This window comes from Salvelinus fontinalis, chromosome 6 (genome assembly GCF_029448725.1).
Source record: "Salvelinus fontinalis isolate EN_2023a chromosome 6, ASM2944872v1, whole genome shotgun sequence".
Lineage (NCBI taxonomy): Eukaryota > Metazoa > Chordata > Actinopteri > Salmoniformes > Salmonidae > Salvelinus > Salvelinus fontinalis.
In genome coordinates this window covers 1,328,084-1,352,892 of record NC_074670.1, presented here as the reverse complement: position 1 = coordinate 1,352,892, position 24,809 = coordinate 1,328,084, and the positions used below count along the sequence as shown (strand labels likewise).

Below are 24,809 nucleotides of genomic sequence, written 5' to 3'. Positions count from 1 at the left end.
TAGGTATAGACAGGAGAGGGTAGGTATAGACAGGAGAGGGTAGGTATAGACAGGAGAGGGTAGGTATAGACAGGAGAGGGTAGGTCGACAGGAGAGGGTAGGTATAGACAGGAGAGGGTAGGTGTAGACAGGAGAGGGTAGGTATAGACAGGAGAGGGTAGGTAGACAGGAGAGGGTAGGTATAGACAGGAGAGGGTAGGTATAGACAGGAGAGGGTAGGTGTAGACAGGAGAGGGTAGGTATAGACAGGAGAGGGTAGGTATAGACAGGAGAGGGTAGGTAGACAGGAGAGGGTAGGTATAGACAGGAGAGGGTAGGTAGACAGTGGTTAGATCTCGCTCTCATACGTGTGCATGTGAGTCTTCAGTGAGAGGATTTCAGGGTAACTCCGGCTAGTCCGACGGTAGAAATCCAGGCCCGTGAGGATCTCTACGTCTCGGACCCGGGCCGTGTGCAGCTTCATCAGTTCCTCCACCCACTTAGACTCCTCCTCAGAGCTCTGGGGGACGAAGACAACATCACACAACATCAGCTACCTGCACATTTCATGATGCTCTGAGATCTCTCTCTCTTCAATGGGCTTTATTGGGAGGGGAAGCGTGTTTACATTGCCAAAGCAAGTGAAATAGATAGATAGACAAAAGTGAAATAATCAAATGAACAGTAAACATTACTCACTAGTTTCAAGGGAATAGACACATTTCAAATGTCATAATGTCTATATACAATGTAATAATGTGCAAATAGTTAAAAGTACAAAAGGGGAAATAAATAAACATAAATATGGGTAGTTTTTACGATGGTGTTTATTCTTCACTGGTTGCCCTTTTCTTGTCTCTGTCTCTCTCACAATTTCTCTCCCTCTGTGTGTGTGTGTGTGTGTGTGTGTGGCAATAGCACCCTATTCCCTACACAATACTCTACCTTTGAGCCCTATGTAGCGGCCCTATGTAGCAGCCCTATGTAGTAGACTATAACGGTGTCAGGGCGTCATTTGGGACGTAGCCAGGGACTCACATTGCAGCTCTCGTCGTTGTCTGAGCGGTGTGGTAGGATGAAGGCAGAGCTGCTAAGAGGTCCGGTGCAGATGTCCTCAGCCTGGGAGAAGTCCAGACAACTGGTTATCACACAGTAGTAGTGGGTTGGGATGGGTCCCGAACCACTTCCATACCTGGAGACAGAATACATGTGAAGATCATGGTAGACTGTATGTAGCCAGAGGACAGTCAGTAACTAGGAGACAGCATAGTCCCACAGACAGAGAACACACATTCAATCACATAAAGGCTCTATGTGAGGTTTCAGCCACATTATGACGGCGATGATTGAATAGAGCCAGAAGTACAGATATTTGTAACGACAGATTTTAGCCACTAGGTGGCCCTACAACTACATTTTGCTGGATCATTTCCATGACAATGCACTTTATTTGCCTCTGATGAATGAGTAAAATACGAAATAGAATATTGGCCTTGTGCAGGAAAGGAAAGAGAAACATTGACCGTTCCAAATCATTATGATGCAAGTGGAGGTTGGGTCTGACTTCCCATTGAGAGGTACAGTACTACGCAGTATTGTGGATGCTTCCCAAATGAAGCCCTGTTCCCTTTAAAACCTCTTAAGGATCGGACCCTTTTTCCCCCCGTTTTCGTCTAAAATGACATACCCAAATCTAACTGCCTGTAGCTCAGGACCTGAAGCAAGGATATGCATATTCTTGATACCATTTGAAGGGAAACACTTTGAAGTTTGTGTAAATGTGAAATTAATGTAGGAGAATATAACACATTAGATCTGGTAAAAGATAATACAAAGAAAAAAACGTGTTTTTTTTGTTCCGTCATCTTTGAAATGCAAGAGAAAGACCAATCTATTACTGCAGTTTAGGCGCAATTTAGATTTTGACCACTAGATGGCATCAGTGTATAAGCAAAGTTTTAGACTGATTCAATGAACCATTGCATTACAGTTCAAAATGTTGTTTCAAATCTGCCCAAATGTGCCTAATTTGTTTGCTACATTTTCAAGTATATAACTGTGCACTCTCCTCAAACAATAGCATGGTATTCTTTCACTGTAATAGCTACTGTAAATTGGACAGTGCAGTTAGATTAACAAGAATTTAAGCTTTCTGCCAATATAAGACATGTCTATGTCCTGGGAAATGTTCTTGTTACTTACAATGTCATGCTAATCACATTAGCGCATGTTAGCTCAACCTGACACCAATCCCGTAGAGGTTAAAGTGCACGACTGTTGACCAGCACTGGTCAACAGTAGTGCACTATAAAGGGAATAGGGGCTCTGATCAAAAATAGTGCACTATAATAGGGGCCTTTTTGGGACGTAGCCTGTATGTCAGTATTAGCAGTGAAGACCAAAAGCCCTTACTGTTTAATTTTCTCTGCCGAGTCTCTCAGGCCATCGTAGTCGTAGTCAAATATGGGCCCACAGATCAAGTTGAGCCCATTTCTCTCCATGGCATACTTCTTCACAAGAGTCTTCTGGAAGTAGCTCCATATTCCTAAAGGAGAGACAGAGAAAGAGAGAGAGAGACAGAGACAGAGAGAAAGAGAGAGAGACAGAGAGAGAGACAGAGAGAGAGAGAGAGAGACAGACAGACAGACCGAGAGAGAGACAGACAGAGAGCGAGAGAGAGAGACAGACAGACCGAGAGAGACAGACAGACCGAGAGAGAGACAGAGCGAGAGAGAGAGAGAGAGAGACAGACAGAGAGCGAGAGAGAGAGAGAGAGACAGACAGACAGAGAGCGAGAGAGAGACAGACAGACCGAGAGAGAGACAGACAGACCGAGAGAGAGAGAGAGAGAGAGAGAGAGAGAGAGAGAGAGAGAGAGAGAGAGAGAGAGAGATAGAAAGAGAGAAAGGCAAACTGTTACAAGAGCAGCAGGAAAACCTCACAACTCGGCAGCATCTACCCCCCTGTATGTTTAGGATCAGACCTACCCCCCTGTATGTTTAGGATCAGACCTACCCCCCTGTATGTTTAGGATCAGACCTACCCCCCTGTATGTTTAGGATCAGACCTACCCCCCTGTATGTTGAGGATCAGACCTACCCCCCTGTATGTTGAGGATCAGACCTACCCCCCTGTATGTTGAGGATCAGACCTACCCCCCTGTATGTTTAGGATCAGACCTACCCCCCTGTATGTTGAGGATCAGACCTACCCCACTGTATGTTGAGGATCAGACCTACCCCCCTGTATGTTGAGGATCAGACCTACCCCCCTGTATGTTTAGGATCAGACCTACCCCCCTGTATGTTGAGGATCAGACCTACCCCCCTGTATGTTTAGGATCAGACCTACCCCCCTGTATGTTGAGGATCAGACCTACCCCCCTGTATGTTTAGGATCAGACCTACCCCCCTGTATGTTTAGGATCAGACCTACCCCCCTGTATGTTGAGGATCAGACCTACCCCCCTGTATGTTGAGGATCAGACCTACCCCCCTGTATGTTTAGGATCAGATCTACCCCCCTGTATGTTTAGGATCAGACCTACCCCCCTGTATGTTTAGGATCAGACCTACCCCCCTGTATGTTGAGGATCAGACCTACCCCCTTGTATGTTTAGGACCAGACCTTTACCCCTGTATGTTTAGGATCAGACCTTTACCCCTGTTGTGTATTTCTTTACACTACAGTCAGTCTCTCCTGGAATGGCCAGATCAATAGAAGAATGTGATGACTGGTTGAGACCCCAAAAACTTTGATAAAGCTTTCAGTAATACCCAACAAACCTTTAAAGCTTTCAGTAATACCCAAAAAACATTTAAAGCTTTCAGTAATACCCAAAAAACCTTTAAAGCTTTCAGTAATACCCAACAAACCTTTAAAGCTTTCAGTAATACCCCCAAAACATTTAAAGCCTTCAGTAATACCCCCAAAACATTTAACGCTTTCAGTAATACCCCAAAAACATTTAAAGCTTTCAGTAAAACCCAACAAACATTGATAAAGCATTCAGTAATACCCAACAAACATTGATAAAGCTTTCAGTAATACCCAACAAACATTGATAAAGCTTTCAGTAATACCCAACAAACAACGCTTCAACAAACATTCTTGGTCAGGTTTTTTTGTCCAGCTTTTATGATAAATTGCATGTTATATTTTATTATCAGTTTATAGTTGGTTACCCATTACCTTCTATTTGGTTCTGAAACTAAAGTGTAGTGCTAGTTGTTTCTGCCCATGTGATCTACCCAGTCAGGAAAACATCCCCTAACCATGAGGAAACCACGACATCTACCCAGTCAGGAAAACATCCTCTAACCATGAGGAAACCACGACATCTACCCAGTCAGGAAAACATCCTCTATAGAGGATGAGGAAAACACGACATCTACCCAGTCAGGAAAACATCCTCTAACCATGAGGAAACCACGACATCTACCCAGTCAGGAAAACATCCCCTAACCATGAGGAAACCACGACATCTACCCAGTCAGGAAAACATCCCCTAACCATGAGGAAACCACGACATCTACCCAGTCAGGAAAACATCCTCTAACCATGAGGAAACCACGACTACCCAGTCAGGAAAACATCCCCTAACCATGAGGAAACCATGACATCTACCCAGTCAGGAAAACATCCTCTAACCATGAGGAAACCACAATATCTACCCAGTCAGGAAAACATCCTCTAACCATGAGGAAACCATGACATCTACCCAGTCAGGAAAACATCCTCTAACCATGAGGAAACCACGACATCTACCCAGTCAGGAAAACATCCTCTAACCATGAGGAAACCACGACATCTACCCAGTCAGGAAAACATCCCCTAACCATGAGGAAACCACGACATCTACCCAGTCAGGAAAACATCCCCTAACCATGAGGAAACCACGACATCTACCCAGTCAGGAAAACATCCCCTAACCATGAGGAAACCATGACATCTACCCAGTCAGGAAAACACCCTCTAACCATGAGGAAACCATGACATCTAACCATGAGGAAACCACGACATCTACCCAGTCAGGAAAACATCCTCTAACGATGAGGAAACCATGACTACCCAGTCAGGAAAACATCCCCTAACCATGAGGAAACCATGACTACCCAGTCAGGAAAACATCCTCTAACCATGAGGAAACCACGACATCTACCCAGTCAGGAAAACATCCTCTAACCATGAGGAAACCACGACATCTAACCACGAGGAAACCATGACATCTACCCAGTCAGGAAAACATCCTCTAACCATGAGGAAACCACGACATCTACCCAGTCAGGAAAACATCCTCTAACCATGAGGAAACCACGACATCTACCCAGTCAGGAAAACATCCCCTAACCATGAGGAAACCACGACATCTACCCAGTCAGGAAAACATCCTCTAACCATGAGGAAACCATGACATCTACCCAGTCAGGAAAACATCCTCTATAGAGGATGAGGAAACCACGACATCTACCCAGTCAGGAAAACATCCTCTAACCATGAGGAAACCACGACATCTACCCAGTCAGGAAAACATCCTCTAACCATGAGGAAACCACGACATCTACCCAGTCAGGACAACATCCTCTAACCATGAGGAAACCATGACTACCCAGTCAGGAAAACATCCTCTAACCATGAGGAAACCACGACATCTACCCAGTCAGGAAAACATCCTCTAACCATGAGGAAACCACGACATCTAACCATGAGGAAACCACGACATCTACCCAGTCAGGAAAACATCCCCTAACCATGAGGAAACCACGACATCTACCCAGTCAGGAAAACATCCCCTAACCATGAGGAAACCACGACATCTACCCAGTCAGGAAAACATCCCCTAACCATGAGGAAACCACGACATCTACCCAGTCAGGAAAACATCCTCTAACCATGAGGAAACCATGACTACCCAGTCAGGAAAACATCCCCTAACCATGAGGAAACCATGACATCTACCCAGTCAGGAAAACATCCCCTAACCATGAGGAAACCATGACATCTACCCAGTCAGGAAAACATCCCCTAACCATGAGGAAACCATGACATCTAACCAGTCAGGAAAACATCCTCTAACCATGAGGAAACCACGACATCTACCCAGTCAGGAAAACATCCTCTAACCACGAGGAAACCATGACATCTAACCAGTCAGGAAAACATCCTCTAACCATGAGGAAACCACGACATCTACCCATGAGGAAACCACGACATCTAACCATGAGGAAACCATGACATCTACCCAGTCAGGAAAACATCCTCTAACCATGAGGAAACCACGACATCTAACCATGAGGAAACCATGACATCTACCCAGTCAGGAAAACTTATGGAGAGGAGGTGGGGTGGTGTGTACATTATGGAGAGGAGGTGGGGTGGTGTGTACATTATGGAGAGGAGGTGGGGTGGTGTGTACATTATGGAGAGGAGGTGGGGTTGTGTGTACATTATGGAGAGGAGGTGGGGTGGTGTGTACATTATGGAGAGGAGGTGGGGTGGTGTGTACATTATGGAGAGGAGGTGGGGTTGTGTGTACATTATGGAGAGGAGGTGGGGTGGTGTGTACATTATGGAGAGGAGGTGGGGTGGTGTGTACATTATGGAGAGGAGGTGGGGTGGTGTGTACATTATGGAGAGGAGGTGGGGTGGTGTGTGTACATTATGGAGAGGAGGTGGGGTGGTGTGTACATTATGGAGAGGAGGTGGGGTGGTGTGTACCTATATACATTTCTGGAGGGGATTTTAATGGTGTGGACATTCCTCAAGTACACAGTCAGCACGTACACACAGTGGCACAGGTTAACATCGGAGGGTCATAGAACTGACCGCCCCGAAACTGTCGACCCACACGCTATCCATATACACACACACACACACACACACACACACACACACACACACACACACACACACACACAGTCTTCCTTTTAAGTCCCTCTCGTTGGTTGGGTCTGCAGGTCATTAGTTAACGTAATTACTTCCTCAAACATTGAATTCAGACTCAGTGAAAACAGGACTAAACCAGGACACAGTTCCATCCATCTTGTCAGTGTGATTTCTGTTCACTGGTGATGACATGTGAACGTGGCCTGTGAATTACATTTGACAAGCCATGTAGTTTTAGAAAATGGTTTGACTTACTTTTGAATGCTGGGTACATGGGTACGGTGTTAGTGATGAGGACTGCATCAAATTTGCCGTCTTGGGTCGGAGCCAGCTCTAAAGATACAACAAAAAATGGTGGAAAATCAACGTTTTAATGTACATTACAATTTAGATTGCCCCGTGTCTTATTACTGCGTTGTGAACTATAGTACATCAGCTTGGTGTTCCAGAGGTGGTCTTGAATGCTAAGTGGAATGTGGTGTTAGAACCAGGCGTACGTCAAGCTGGTGCAACCAGCCACTGGTCAACCATAGGAGATCTGACAGGAGAGAACACGGAGGACGTACGTGGAGGGTAGAGGAAGGAGATCTGACAGGAGAGAACACGGAGGACGTACGTGGAGGGTAGAGGAAGGAGATCTGACAGGAGAGAACACGGAGGACGTACGTGGAGGGTAGAGGAAGGCGAAGGAGATCTGACAGGAGAGAACACGGAGGACGTACGTGGAGGGTAGAGGAAGGAGATCTGACAGGAGAGAACACGGAGGACGTACGTGGAGGGTAGAGGAAGGCGAAGGAGATCTGACAGGAGAGAACACGGAGGACGTACGTGGAGGGTAGAGGAAGGAGATCTGACAGGAGAGAACACGGAGGACGTACGTGGAGGGTAGAGGAAGGCGAAGGAGATCTGACAGGAGAGAACACGGAGGACGTACGTGGAGGGTAGAGGAAGGAGATCTGACAGGAGAGAACACGGAGGACGTACGTGGAGGGTAGAGGAAGGAGATCTGACAGGAGAGAACACGGAGGACGTACGTGGAGGGTAGAGGAAGGCGAAGGAGATCTGACAGGAGAGAACACGGAGGACGTACGTGGAGGGTAGAGGAAGGAGATCTGACAGGAGAGAACACGGAGGACGTACGTGGAGGGTAGAGGAAGGCGAAGGAGATCTGACAGGAGAGAACACGGAGGACGTACGTGGAGGGTAGAGGAAGGAGATCTGACAGGAGAGAACACGGAGGACGTACGTGGAGGATAGAGGAAGGCGAAGGAGATCTGACAGGAGAGAACACGGAGGACGTACGTGGAGGATAGAGGAAGGCGAAGGAGATCTGACAGGAGAGAACACGGAGGACGTACGTGGAGGATAGAGGAAGGCGAAGGAGATCTGACAGGAGAGAACACGGAGGACGTACGTGGAGGATAGAGGAAGGCGAAGGAGATCTGTTTGTCAGCCTTGTAGTTGGAGCAGGATTGGCTGAAGGCCGGAGGGATACGGATGTCAGGTCTGACACAGTTAGTCAGATGCTCTGGTAGAGGTGTCACTTCTACCTGGAAAACACAATCACAACGTTAGACCGCTGTAGACTGTAGTCAACGTTAGACCGCTGTAGTCAACGTTAGACCGCTGTAGACTGTAGTCAACGTTAGACCACTGTAGACTGTAGTCAACGTTAGACCGCTGTAGACTGTCGTCAACGTTAGACCACTGTAGACTGTAGTCAACGTTAGACCACTGTAGTCAACGTTAGACCGCTGTAGACTGTAGTCAACGTTAGACCACTGTAGACTGTAGTCAACGTTAGACCACTGTAGTCAACGTTAGACCACTGTAGTCAACGTTAGACCACTGTAGTCAACGTTAGACCGCTGTAGACTGTAGTCAACGTTAGACCACTGTAGACTGTAGTCAACGTTAGACCACTGTAGACTGTAGTCAACGTTAGACCACTGTAGTCAACGTTGGACCGCTGTAGACTGTAGTCAACGTTAGACCGCTGTAGACTGTAGTCAACGTTAGACCGCTGTAGACTGTAGTCAACGTTAGACCGCTGTAGACTGTAGTCAACGTTAGACCACTGTAGACTGTAGTCAACGTTAGACCACTGTAGACTGTAGTCAACGTTAGACCACTGTAGACTGTAGTCAACGTTAGACCACTGTAGACTGTAGTCAACGTTAGACCGCTGTAGACTGTAGTCAACGTTAGACCACTGTAGACTGTAGTCAACGTTAGACCACTGTAGACTGTAGTCAACGTTAGACCACTGTAGACTGTAGTCAACGTTAGACCGCTGTAGACTGTAGTCAACGTTAGACCACTGTAGACTGTAGTCAACGTTAGACCGCTGTAGACTGTAGTCAACGTTAGACCGCTGTAGACTGTAGTCAACGTTAGACCGCTGTAGACTGTAGTCAACAATAGACCACTGTAGTCAACGTTAGACCACTGTAGACTGTAGTCAACGTTAGACCGCTGTAGACTGTAGTCAACGTTAGACCACTGTAGACTGTAGTCAACGTTAGACCGCTGTAGACTGTAGTCAACGTTAGACCACTGTAGACTGTAGTCAACGTTAGACCGCTGTAGACTGTAGTCAACGTTAGACCACTGTAGACTGAAGTCAACGTTAGACCGCTGTAGACTGTAGTCAACGTTAGACCACTGTAGACTGTAGTCAACGTTAGACCGCTGTAGACTGTAGTCAACGTTAGACCGCTGTAGACTGTAGTCAACGTTAGACCACTGTAGACTGTAGTCAACGTTAGACCACTGTAGACTGTAGTCGGCGTTAGACCACTGTAGACTGTAGTCGGCGTTAGACCACTGTAGACTGTCGTCAACGTTAGACCACTGTAGACTGTAGTCAACGTTAGACCACTGTAGACTGTAGTCAACGTTAGACCACTGTAGACTGTAGTCAACGTTAGACCGCTGTAGACTGTAGTCAACGTTAGACCGCTGTAGACTGTAGTCAACGTTAGACCGCTGTAGACTGTAGTCAACGTTAGACCGCTGTAGACTGTAGTCAACGTTAGACCGCTGTAGACTGTAGTCAACGTTAGACCACTGTAGACTGTAGTCAACGTTAGACCACTGTAGACTGTAGTCAACGTTAGACCGCTGTAGACTGTAGTCAACGTTAGACCGCTGTAGACTGTAGTCAACGTTAGACCGTTGTAGACTGTAGTCAACGTTAGACCACTGTAGTCAACGTTAGACCACTGTAGACAACGTTAGACCACTGTAGACTGTAGACAACGTTAGACCACTGTAGACAACGTTAGACCACTGTAGACTGTAGTCAACGTTAGACCACTGTAGACTGTAGTCAGCGTTAGACCACTGTAGTCCACGATAGACCACTGTAGACAACGTTAGACCGCTGTAGACTGTAGTCAACGTTAGACCGCTGTAGACTGTAGTCAACGTTAGACCGCTGTAGACTGTAGTCAACGTTAGACCGCTGTAGACTGTCGTCAACGTTAGACCACTGTAGACTGTAGTCAACGTTAGACCACTGTAGACTGTAGTCAACGTTAGACCACTGTAGACTGTAGTCAACGTTAGACCGCTGTAGACTGTAGTCAACGTTAGACCACTGTAGTCAACGTTAGACCACTGTAGACTGTAGACAACGTTAGACCGCTGTAGACTGTAGTCAACGTTAGACCACTGTAGACTGTAGTCAACGTTAGACCACTGTAGTCAACGTTAGACCGCTGTAGACTGTAGTCAACGTTAGACCGCTGTAGACTGTAGTCAACGTTAGACCACTGTAGACTGTAGTCAACGTTAGACCGCTGTAGACTGTAGTCAACGTTAGACCACTGTAGACTGTAGTCAACGTTAGACCACTGTAGTCAACGTTAGACCACTGTAATCAACGTTAGACCACTGTAGACTGTCGTCAGCGTTAGACCCCTGTAGACTGTAGTCAACGTTAGACCACTGTAGACTGTAGTCAACGTTAGACCCCTGTAGACTGTAGTCAAGTTAGACCACTGTAGACTGTAGTCAAGTTAGACCACTGTAGACTGTAGTCACTGACAATACACTAGACTAGGTCTCTCTAACCCTGTTCCTAGAGAGATACCCTCCTGTAGGTTTTAACAGGAGAGCAGGAGGTTATCTCTCCAGGAACAGGGTTGGTGTTAAAACCTACAGGAGGGTCTCTCTCCAGGAACAGGGTTGGAATTAAAACCTACAGGAGGGTCTCTCTCCAGGAACAGGGTTGGAGTTAAAACCTACAGGAGGGTAGCTCTCCAGGAACAGGGTTGGAGTTAAACCTACCGGAGGGTCTCTCTCCAGGAACAGGGTTGAGGAGCCCCGCTCTAGCGACTATAATTAGACCACTGTTCAAATTAGTAGTCAACATAAAGTATTGATGATGTATGTACCAGTCCATGGGTTTATCTTGAGGATTATTGAATGAGCTATTTTCTCTCGTCAAACATCAGTTATAAACTCAGTGTACAGTAAACAGCATATAACTAATATCAAAATAAACCATGTCTGAAACTTGTAAGCTGTGTCCTGTTCGACATACCTGTTTGGAGACGGTATAGGACGTCCATAGGGGCATAGAGAGTGATTCACTGTACCCACTGATATAGTCACTGTGGTGTAGAATGCTGTATTTAGTACGGAACAGAACTGCAGGTCGACCATGAGGGAGGTTCTTGCTGTCTGGAAGAGAAGACAATCATCCTAAAAGCTGGTAACAAGACGCTGGAGAGGATATTCAATAGTAATATGAGAAATAGGACATAATAAAACCCCTTTACTGACATGTCTATGTAATAACATGTTAATAACAACATTGTAGGGTGCAGTAATTAGTGTTATTACTCAGGTATTATCATTACTACGACTCAGGCATGAAACCAACGATATGGAGCAGAGAGAGACGTACCATCAACAGCTTGCCTCAGTCTCTGATTAAGCTCTTCCACTTTGTTCTGTAAGAGACAGAGCCACAGTGACTCCAGGTTATAGCCTCTTACAACGGGGACTTTCAAAGCTCTCTGCCCCCTATTTTTTGAACGCAACTGCAAAAAGATTGAAGGTGAAAAATCTCTTGCAAAGACATCTATAATCTCTGCAAAAGCAAGATGACTTCACAGACAGAAATAAGAAGAAGAGGGAATGAAACAAACAAAGCATGAGAACGTGTAACAGCAGCTATGGATTACAGAGACAACAATCAGTGGCAGACACAGAAACCACTTTAGACACGTACAATACACAACATGTAGTAATGCCTAGTGCTACAGATATCCGTCAGGTCATAGGTCAAACACACACGCAATACAGATCAATATAACAACATGTAGTCTGTTTCTTGAGATGCAGAAATCAACCTGATTAACTTTATTGAAGCAAATATCAAGTTGATATAAAAACCAAAAGCTTCAATATCCGTCTGTCTACGGCTGTGAAAGCCATAAAAATACAATCTCATTCTAGTTCTGTGGTGGGAGCCATAGAGATGAATACAGTTTCTACAGTATCTATCTCTATAGTGATACAGTATCTATCTCTATAGTGATACAGTATCAATCTCTATAGTATCTATCTCTATAGTGATACAGTATCACTCTATAGTATCTATCTCTATAGTAAAACAGTATCAATCTCTACAGTATCTATCTCTATAGTGATACAGTATCTATCTCTATAGTGATACAGTATCAATCTCTATAGTATCTATCTCTATAGTGATACAGTATCACTCTATAGTATCTATCTCTATAGTATCTATCTCTATAGTGATACAGTATCTATCTCTACAGTGAAACAGTATCAATCTCTATAGTGATACAGTATCTATATCTATAGTGATACAGTATCTATCTCTATAGTGATACAGTATCAATCTCTATAGTGATACAGTATCTACCTCTACAGTATCTATCTCTACAGTGATACAGTATGTATCTCTATAGTGATACAGTATCTATCTCTACAGTGATACAGTATCTATCTCTATAGTGATACAGTATCAATCTCTATAGTGATACAGTATCTACCTCTACAGTATCAATCTCTACAGTGAAACAGTATCAATCTCTATAGTGATACAGTATCTATATCTATAGTGATACAGTATCTATCTCTATAGTGATACAGTATCAATATCTATAGTGATACAGTATCTATCTCTATAGTGATACAGTATCTACCTCTACAGTATCAATCTCTACAGTATCTATCTCTACAGTGATACAGTATGTATCTCTACAGTGATACAGTATCTATCTCTACAGTGATACAGTATGTATCTCTACAGTATCTACAGTATCTATCTCTACAGTGATACAGTATTTATCTCTACAGTGATACAGTATGTATCTCTACAGTGATACAGTATCTATCTCTACAGTGATACAGTATCTATCTCTATAGTGATACAGTATCTATCTCTATAGTGATACAGTATCTATCTCTATAGTGATACAGTATCTATCTCTATAGTGATACAGTATCTATCTCTATAGTGATACAGTATCTATCTCTATAGTGATACAGTATCTATCTCTATAGTGATACAGTATCTATCTCTATAGTGATACAGTATCTATCTCTACAGTGATACAGTATCTATCTCTACAGTGATACAGTATCTATCTCTACAGTGATACAGTATCTATCTCTATAGTGATACAGTATCTATCTCTATAGTGATACAGTATCTATCTCTATAGTGATACAGTATCTATCTCTATAGTGATACAGTATCTATCTCTATAGTGATACAGTATCTATCTCTATAGTGATACAGTATCTATCTCTATAGTGATACAGTATCTATCTCTATAGTGATACAGTATCTATCTCTATGGTGATACAGTATCTATCTCTATGGTGATACAGTATCTATCTCTATGGTGATACAGTATCTATCTCTATAGTGATACAGTATCTATTTCTATAGTGATACAGTATCTATCTCTACAGTATCAATCTCTATAGTGATAGAGTATCTATCTCTATAGTGATACAGTATCTATCTCTATGGTGATACAGTATCTATCTCTATGGTGATACAGTATCTATCTCTATGGTGATACAGTATCTATCTCTATAGTGATATAGTATCTATCTCTACAGTATCTATCTATCTCTACAGTAAAAATCTCTACAGTTTCTACAGTATCTATCTCTATAGTGATACAGTATCTATCTCTATGGTGATACAGTATCTATCTCTATAGTGATACAGTATCTATCTCTATAGTGATACAGTATCTATCTCTACAGTATCAATCTCTATAGTGATACAGTATCTCTCTCTACAGTGAAACAGTATCAATCTCTATAGTGATACAGTATTAATCTCTACAGTATCTACCTCTACAGTATCTATCTCTACACTGAAACAGTATCTATCTCTATAGTGATACAGTATTAATCTCTACAGTATCTATAGTGTCTATCTCTATAGTGATACAGTATCTATCTCTATAGTGATACAGTATTAATCTCTACAGTATCTATCTCTATAGTGGAACAGTATCAATCTCTATAGTGGAACAGTATCTATCTCTATAGTGGAACAGTATCTATCTCTATAGTGGAACAGTATCTATCTCTACAGTTTCTACATTATCTCTCTCTATAGTGATACAGTATCTATCTCTATAGTGATACAGTATCAATCTCTACAGTTTCTACAGTATCAATCTCTATAGTGGAACAGTATCTATCTCTATAGTGGAACAGTATCTATCTCTATAGTGGAACAGTATCTATCTCTATAGTAAAACAGTATCTATCTCTATAGTAAAACAGTATCTATCTCTACAGTTTCTACATTATCTCTCTCTATAGTGATACAGTATCTATCTCTATAGTGATACAGTATCAATCTCTATAGTATCAATCTCTACAGTTTCTACAGTATCAATCTCTACAGTATCAGTTTCTACAGTTTCTACAGTATCAATCTCTATAGTGATACAGTATCTATCTCTATAGTGATACAGTATCTATCTCTATAGTGATACAGTATCTATCTCTACAGTTTCTACAGTATCAATCTCTACAGTTTCTACAGCATCTATCTCTATGGTGATACAGTATCTATCTCTATAGTGATACAGTATCTAGCTCTATAGTGATACAGTATCTATCTCTATAGTGATACAGTATCTATCTCTACAGTATCAATCTCTATAGTGATACAGTATCTCTCTCTATAGTGATACAGTATCAATCTCTACAGTATCTATCTCTATAGTGATACAGTATCTATCTCGACAGTATCTATCTATCTCTACAGTATCTATCTCTATAGTTTCTACATTATCTATCTCTATAGTGATACAGTATCTATCTCTATGGTGATACAGTATCTATCTCTATGGTGATACAGTATCTATCTCTACAGTATCAATCTCTATAGTGATACAGTATCTCTCTCTATAGTGATACAGTATCTATCTCTACAGTATCTATCTCTATAGTGATACAGTATCTATCTCTACAGTATCTATCTATCTCTACAGTATCAATCTCTACAGTTTCTACAGTATCTATCTCTACAGTGATACAGTATCTATCTCTATGGTGATAGAGTATCTATCTCTATGGTGATACAGTATCTATCTCTATAGTGATACAGTATCTATCTCTATAGTGATACAGTATCTATCTCTACAGTATCAATCTCTATAGTGATACAGTATCTATCTCTACAGTATCTATCTCTACAGTATATATCTCTACAGTATCAATCTCTACAGTATCTATCTCTACAGTATCTATCTCTACAGTATCTATCTCTACAGTATCTATCTCTACAGTATCTATCTCTACAGTATCTATCTCTACAGTATCTATCTCTACAGTGAAACAGTATCAATCTCTATAGTGATACAGTATTAATCTCTACAGTATCTACAGTATCTATCTCTACAGTATCTATCTCTACAGTATCTATCTCTACAGTATCTATCTCTACACTGAAACATTATCTATCTCTATAGTGATACAGTATTAATCTCTACAGTATCTACAGTATCTATCTCTACAGTATCTACAGTATCTATCTCTACAGTATCTACAGTATCTATCTCTACAATATCTACAGTATCTATCTCTATAGTATCTATCTCTACAGTGAAACAGTATCTATCTCTATACTGATACAGTATTAATCCCTACAGTATCTATAGTGTCTATCTCTATAGTGATACAGTATTAATCTCTACAGTATCTACAGTATCTATCTCTATAGTGAAACAGTATCAATCTCTATAGTGATACAGTATCAATCTCTATAGTGATACAGTATCAATCTCTATAGTGATACAGTATCTATCTCTATAGTGATACAGTATCTATCTCTATAGTGATACAGTATCTATCTCTACAGTATCTACAGTATCTATCTCTACAGTATCTACAGTATCTATCTCTACAGTATCTACAGCATCTATCTCTACAGTATCTACAGTATCTATCTCTACAGTATCTACAGTATCTATCTCTACAATATCTACAGTATCTATCTCTACAATATCTACAGTATCTATCTCTACAATATCTACAGTATCTATCTCTACAATATCTACAGTATCTATCTCTACAATATCTACAGTATATATCTCTATAGTGATACAGTATCTATCTCTACAGTATCTATCTCTACAATATCTATAGTATCTATCTCTACAATATCTACAGTATCTATCTCTACAATATCTACAGTATCTATCTCTATAGTGATACAGTATCTATCTCTACAGTATCTACAGTATCTATCTCTACAATATCTACAGTATCTATCTCTATAGTGATACAGTATCTATCTCTATAGTGATACAGTATCTATCTCGATAGTGATACAGTATCTATCTCTATAGTGATACAGTATCTATCTCTACAGTATCTCTCTCTACAGTATCTATCTCTACAGTGATACAGTATCTATCTCTACAGTGATACAGTATCTATCTCTACAGTGATACAGTATCTATCTCTACAGTGATACAGTATCTATCTCTACAGTGATACAGTATCTCTCTCTACAGTGATACAGTATCTATCTCTATAGTGAAACAGTATTAATCTCTACAGTATCTCTCTCTACAGTATCTCTCTCTACAGTATCTATCTCTACAGTGATACAGTATCTATCTCTATAGTGAAACAGTATTAATCTCTACAGTATCTCTCTCTACAGTATCTCTCTCTACAGTATCTATCTCTACAGTGATACAGTATCTATCTCTATAGTGATACAGTATCTATCTCTATAGTGAAACAGTATTAATCTCTACAGTATCTCTCTCTACAGTATCTCTCTCTACAGTATCTATCTCTACAGTGATACAGTATCTATCTCTACAGTGATACAGTATCTATCTCTATAGTGAAACAGTATTAATCTCTACAGTATCTATCTCTACAGTATCTCTCTACAGTATCTATCTCTACAGTGATACAGTATCTATCTCTACAGTGATACAGTATCTATCTCTACAGTGATACAGTATCTATCTCTATTGTGATACAGTATCTCTCTCTATAGTGAAACAGTATCTATCTCTATAGTGATACAGTATCTATCTTTACAGTATCTACATTATATATCTCTATAGTGATACAGTATTAATCTCTACAGTATCTCTCTACAGTATCTATCTCTATAGTGATACAGTATATATCTCTATAGTGAAACAGTATCTATCTCTACAGTATCTACAGTATCTATCTCTATAGTGATACAGTATTAATCTCTACAGTATCTATCTCTACAGTTTCTACAGTATCTATCTCTATAGTGATACAGTATTAATCTCTACAGTATCTACAGTATCTATCTCTACAGTATCTACAGTATCTATCTCTACAGTATCTACAGTATCTATCTCTACAATATCTACAGTATCTATCTCTATAGTATCTATCTCTACAGTGAAACAGTATCTATCTCTATACTGATACAGTATTAATCCCTACAGTATCTATAGTGTCTATCTCTATAGTGATACAGTATTAATCTCTACAGTATCTACAGTATCTATCTCTATAGTGAAACAGTATCAATCTCTATAGTGATACAGTATCAATCTCTATAGTGATACAGTATCAATCTCTATAGTGATACAGTATCTATCTCTATAGTGATACAGTATCTATCTCTACAGTATCTACAGTATCTATCTCTACAGTATCTACAGTATCTATCTCTACAGTATCTACAGTATCTATCTCTACAGTATCTACAGTATCTATCTCTACAGTATCTACAGTATCTATCTCTACAGTATCTACAGTATCTATCTCTACAGTATCTACAGTATCTATCTCTACAATATCTACAGTATCTATCTCTACAATATCTACAGTATCTATCTCTACAATATCTACAGTATCTATCTCTACAATATCTACAGTATCTATCTCTACAATATCTACAGTATATATCTCTATAGTGATACAGTATCTATCTCTACAGTATCTATCTCTACAATATCTATAGTATCTATCTCTACAATATCTACAGTATCTATCTCTACAATATCTACAGTATCTATCTCTATAGTGATACAGTATCTATCTCTACAGTATCTACAGTATCTATCTCTACAATATCTACAGTATCTATCTCTATAGTGATACAGTATCTATCTCTATAGTGATACAGTATCTATCTCGATAGTGATACAGTATCTATCTCTATAGTGATACAGTATCTATCTCTACAGTATCTCTCTCTACAGTATCTATCTCTACAGTGATACAGTATCTATCTCTACAGTGATACAGTATCTATCTCGATAGTGATACAGTATCTATCTCTATAGTGATACAGTATCTATCTCTACAGTATCTCTCTCTACAGTATCTATCTCTACAGTGATACAGTATCTATCTCTACAGTGATACAGTATCTATCTCTACAGTGATACAGTATCTATCTCTACAGTGATACAGTATCTATCTCTATAGTGAAACAGTATTAATCTCTACAGTATCTCTCTCTACAGTATCTCTCTCTACAGTGATACAGTATCTATCTCTATAGTGAAACAGTATTAATCTCTACAGTATCTCTCTCTACAGTATCTCTCTCTACAGTATCTATCTCTACAGTGATACAGTATCTATCTCTATAGTGAAACAGTATTAATCTCTACAGTATCTCTCTCTACAGTATCTCTCTCTACAGTATCTATCTCTACAGTGATACAGTATCTATCTCTATAGTGATACAGTATCTATCTCTATAGTGAAACAGTATTAATCTCTACAGTATCTCTCTCTACAGTATCTATCTCTACAGTGATACAGTATCTATCTCTACAGTGATACAGTATCTATCTCTATAGTGAAACAGTATTAATCTCTACAGTATCTATCTCTACAGTATCTCTCTACAGTATCTATCTCTACAGTGATACAGTATCTATCTCTACAGTGATACAGTATCTATCTCTACAGTGATACAGTATCTCTCTCTATAGTGAAACAGTATCTATCTCTATAGTGATACAGTATCTATCTTTACAGTATCTACATTATATATCTCTATAGTGATACAGTATTAATCTCTACAGTATCTCTCTCTACAGTATCTATCTCTATAGTGATACAGTATCTCTCTCTATAGTGAAACAGTATCTATCTCTATAGTGATACAGTATCTATCTCTACAGTATCTATCTCTACAGTTTCTACAGTATCTATCTCTACAGTCTCAACAGTATCTATCTCTATAGTGATAGTATCAATCTCTACAGTATCTATCTCTATAGTGATACAGTATCTATCTCTACAGTGATACAGTATCTATCTCTACAGTGATACAGTATCTATCTCTATAGTGATACAGTATCTATCTCTACAGTTTCTACATTATCTATCTCTATAGTGATACATTATATATCTCTATAGTGATACAGTATCTATCTCTACAGTTTCTACATGATCTATCTCTATAGTGATACAGTATCTGTCTCTATAGTAATACAGTATCTATCTCTATAGTGATACAGTATCTATCACTATAGTGATACAGTATCTATCTATCTCTACAGTATCTATCTCTATAGTGAAACAGTATCAATCTCTACAGTTTCTACAGTATCTATCTCTATAGTGATACAGTATCTATCTCTACAGTGATACAGTGTCTATCTCTATGGCTATAACATCTGTGCTGTTCTGTAGCTGACCTTGTCATCACAGCTGCAGCCTAAGTCATCAGTCAGAGTAATGATGGGACCTGAGCTGGTGGGTTTAGACACCTCCTCTGGCACGGTGGGCTTGTGAACCGGGCTCTTCAACAGGTGGTTCAGACTGCCATGAGTCCCGTTGTTAGAGGCAGGCTTCAGGCCAAGCAGATCTGTTTCCATGAAAACGGACAATAAAGTATCGTATTGTTACGATGATTACAGTAAGATCTCGAGTCAAGTCAATACAACTTCACCGTCCATAACGTACGAGTACGGGGCTGACGAGTGCTACTGTAGGCCTCCCTCAAGTTAAAAAAAATCATGAAGATGCCTTACCACACATGACATTGTAAAGTTCAATGTTTTCAAAAACGGGCACTTTGGTCTTGAATTTAAACATAGGTCCATATCCAAAGAAAATAGTCTGAAGAATAGGAACAGGATAAAGGTAATGATTAATACTTTATGACAACAAGAACTCTTAAATCAAGACGAGGAGAAAACTAGCATACCTGCATGCTGTTTATCTTGTTGTCATAACCGTGATCTCCTGCAAAACCACATTTCCCAGGGTGCCTCTTTCCTCCCTCTGGAGACTTCCTGTGACAGACAGCATGATGCAAAAAAAAAAAAAAAACATTTTCCAACATCAGACAATTCATGGTTTTAATAATATTAACTATCTACAATTCCTCACCGGGATGAAGACTATATGCAGCCTAAATAAACATTCAAGGACATTGTGTCTGATTTTCATAACGTTTGATTTGATTCAAACCAGACCACACAGATACAGCCCTACATACACAGTAACACACTGAAATCCTTATAGCCCCAAGTGTAAAGTATTCCGTTTTTCCAAGGCCAACCCTACACCACTACATTTCCCTGTAAAACCATGTAATTGGAAAACAAACACTTTTTTTAAATGAAGTTTGCATTAAACACTACAGTCAGTGGTGTCTGTGTAGGGGACAACCCACAAGCACGTAGAGCCTGAAAAATCACCAACGGCAGGGAAAACCGCTAACAAATATTTCATTTCATTTGGGAATTTAATTTAAAAGACAGTTTTACTCTGCTAGCTGCAGGAGGGTAAGAATTTCTCCCTCAGAAAGCATTAAGTTCACAACTCATGGTGCCAGCGATTTAAACTAGTCTATATCTTAGCAGGCAGGAGGAGGGATCTCAAAGATCTCTTTCATTGAGCTCTGTGGCCATGCCAACTTAAACAGGGTGACGTCCCCATGCAGCAGGCTTATTCTGAACCAGCCCTCTCCTCTCTGTCTTTCAAACTTTGATTTGTTTTCAGTTGTCGTCCGCGACAGACAGACAGACATTACCTCATGTGTTTACATAGGGAGTGACAACTTTCCACTGGGTCTGACCAACACTGGCACTGATGATGACAAGCATACAGAGTCTGTCCAGGTTCATGTTAACAGACACTGCCTGCTCCTGGAACAGGGTCAAATAGGACACCACCACTAATAGGACACCACCGCCACCAATAGGACACCGCCGCCACCAATAGGACACCGCCGCCACCAATAGGACACCGCCGCCACCAATAGGACACCACCGCCACCAATAGGACACCGACACCACCAATAGGACACCGACACCACCAATAGGACACCGACACCACCAATAAGACACCACCGCCACCAATAGGACACCACCGCCACCAATAAGACACCGCCGCCACCACCAATAGGACACCGCCGCCACCACCAATAGGACACCGCCGCCACCACCAATAGGACACCGCCGCCACCACCAATAGGACACCGCCGCCACCACCAATAGGACACCGCCGCCACCACCAATAGGACACCGCCGCCACCACCAATAGGACACCGCCGCCACCACCAATAAGACACCACCACCACCACCACCAATAAGACACCACCACCACCAATAGGACACCACCACCACCACCAATAAGACACCACCGCCACCACCAATAAGACACCACCGCCACCACCAATAGGACACCACCGCCACCAATAGGACACCACCGCCACCAATAGGACACCACCGCCAACAATAGGACACCACCGCCAACAATAGGACACCACTGCCACCAATAGGACACCACTGCCACCAATAGGACACCACCACCACCAATAGGACACACCACCACCAATAAGACACCACCACCAATAGGACACCGACACCACCAATAGGAGACCGACACCACCAATAGGACCCCACCACCACCAATAGGACACCACCACCACCAATAGGACACCGACACCACCAATATAACACCGACACCACCAATAGGACACCACCACCACCAATAGGACGCCGACACCACCAATAGGACACCGACACCACCAATAGGGCACCGACACCACCAATAAGACACCGACACCACCAATAGGACACCACCACCACCAATAGGACGCCGACACCACCAATAGGACGCCGACACCACCAATAGGACGCAGACACCACCAATAGGACGCCGACACCACCAATAGGACACCGACACCACCAATAGGACACCACCAATAGGACACCGACACCACCAATAGGACACCGACGCCACCAATAAGACACCGACACCACCAATAGGACACCGACACCACCAATAGGACACCGACACCACCAATAAGATACCGACACCACCAATAAGACACCGACACCACCAATAAGACACCGACACCACCCGTAGGACACCACCCGTAGGACACACCGTAGCAAAAAATCCGTGGTCTATTTCCGTTTCGAAATGAGAGAGAGAGAGAGAGAGAGAGAGAGAGAGAGAGAGAGAGAGAGAGAGAGAGAGAGAGATTTTGATTCTATTTGGCACACAGGACTGTTCTACAAAGTTATTGAAAGTGGTGTAGGGGGTAAAACATATGACATAATTAAATCAATGTATACTGGCAATACGTGCAGCATTAAAATTGGCAAGAAAAGAACAGAATTCTTTAACCAGGGGCGGGGCCTTCGTCAGGGTTGTAATCTGAGCCCTGCACTCTTCAATATTTACATCAACGAATTGGCCACTATTCTAGATAAATCCTCAGCCCCTGGTGTTAGTCTCCATAATTCAGAGGTTAAATGCCTACTCTTCGCAGATGACCTATGCCTGTTGTCACCCACAGCACATGGCCTACAGCAGAGCCTGGATCTGCTAGAGCAGTACTGCCAGACCTGGGCCCTGGCAGTAAACCCCAAAAAGACTAAAATAATGATTTTCCAGAGAAGATCCAGATCTCAGGGAATTAGACCAAAGTTCTCAATTGGTACAAAATATATAGAGTACTGCACACACTACAATTACTTAGGTTTAAAAATAAGCTCAACTGGACACCTTAATGAGGCAGTGAATGAACTGAGAGAGAAAGCACGCAGGGCATTCTACGCAATTAAAAAGCAAATTCAAATTGAAATACCTATTAAAATTTGGCTAAAACTAATTGAATATGTCATTGAACCAATTGCACTTTATGGCAGCGAGGTGTGGGGTCCATTTGCAAAACAAGATTTCATCAAATGGGACAAACATCCCATTGAAACCCTGCATGCAGAGTTCTGTAAGATTCTCCTACATGTCCAGAGGAAAACTACAAACAATTTATGCAGGGCAGAATTAGGCAAATATCCACTAATAATAAAAACTCAAAAAAGAGCAATTAAGTTTTGGAAACATCTAAAATACAGTGACCCCCTCTCATATCACTACCAAGCCCTGCAATACCAAGAGCTGAGCAAAGAAAAGAGTCCCCTCATCCAGCTGGTCCTGGGGCTGAGTTCACAAACCTGTTCTACTAACACACTGAAGCCTCAGGACCAGAACATCCAATCAATCAGAATAAACCAAATTACAACACAGTCAAAACAAAACTACATTGCTTATTGGGAAACACAAGCACAAGCACAGAGCAAAATGCAGTGCTATCTGGCCCTAAATCGACAGTACACCGTGGCTAACTATTTGACTATGGTTACTGATCAAAACCTTAGAAAAACCTTGACAAAGTACAGGCTCAGTGAGCACAGCCTTGCCATTGAGAAGGGTAGACACAGGAAAACCTGGCTCCCTGTAGAGGAAAGGCTGTGCAACCACTGCACAACAGCAGAACCTGAGACGGAGCTGCATTTCCTGACAAAATGTCAAAAATATAAAACAATTAGAGAGTGTCATTTCCCCAAATTTGAAACTCTTATTCAAGGTTTCAAAGACCTCTCTGATGAGGATAGGCTACCCGTCCTGTTGGGGGAGGACGCAGAGAGCTGTGGGTTGGCAGCGCACTACATTGCTGCCTGCCATAAGTTGAGGGACAGTGTCTGACAGACCAATCAACCTGCACATGTACTCTACTGTATGTTTATTGTTATTGTTGAATGTATGGTTCTTTTGACACTTAGTTATTGTTGTTACTGTTGTCCCGTTGACCATTTTGATTCTCATTTTTATATTGTACCACCAATTTCTATATGGCTAGTTTATCGAAACGGGAGATTTAGCATATTTATTTTCTGAACCTGAAAGGAAAATTTCTAAATATTATGCAGCATGCAAATCAGATTTGATTAACCATATTGTGGGCCTGTTAGAACATATAAATCATTACAGACTTGACAAATATCCACTTTGTTAAATCCTCTTTTTTGAATGGGTGCCAGTGACAGCATCCTTGTACTATCCCCTATGGTCTGCCTTCCATTGATCTCTTCAGCACATGTAAAGAATACATTTTCAAACAACCTGCTAGCCCCAACACTGGACTCAATGTACCT

General features: G+C 41.5%; 1 protein-coding gene across 1 annotated transcript in view; it reads right to left on the bottom strand.

Moving 5' to 3' along the window:
• Nucleotides 1-246: 246 nt before the first annotated feature.
• The window catches only part of LOC129856751 (ectonucleotide pyrophosphatase/phosphodiesterase family member 2-like), a 44,690-nt gene continuing 20,127 nt past the window's right edge, over nucleotides 247-24,809 (bottom strand). Inside the window, exons 12-21 of the mRNA XM_055924473.1 lie at nucleotides 20,564-20,734; nucleotides 20,388-20,475; nucleotides 20,052-20,221; nucleotides 11,780-11,825; nucleotides 11,414-11,553; nucleotides 8,279-8,414; nucleotides 7,120-7,197; nucleotides 2,392-2,524; nucleotides 1,018-1,171; nucleotides 247-499 (exon numbers count right to left, since the gene is read on the bottom strand). Coding sequence (XP_055780448.1) covers nucleotides 329-499; nucleotides 1,018-1,171; nucleotides 2,392-2,524; nucleotides 7,120-7,197; nucleotides 8,279-8,414; nucleotides 11,414-11,553; nucleotides 11,780-11,825; nucleotides 20,052-20,221; nucleotides 20,388-20,475; nucleotides 20,564-20,734 — 1,287 coding nt within the window. The 3' untranslated portion in view covers nucleotides 247-328. The remainder of the gene's footprint in view (nucleotides 500-1,017; nucleotides 1,172-2,391; nucleotides 2,525-7,119; nucleotides 7,198-8,278; nucleotides 8,415-11,413; nucleotides 11,554-11,779; nucleotides 11,826-20,051; nucleotides 20,222-20,387; nucleotides 20,476-20,563; nucleotides 20,735-24,809) is intronic.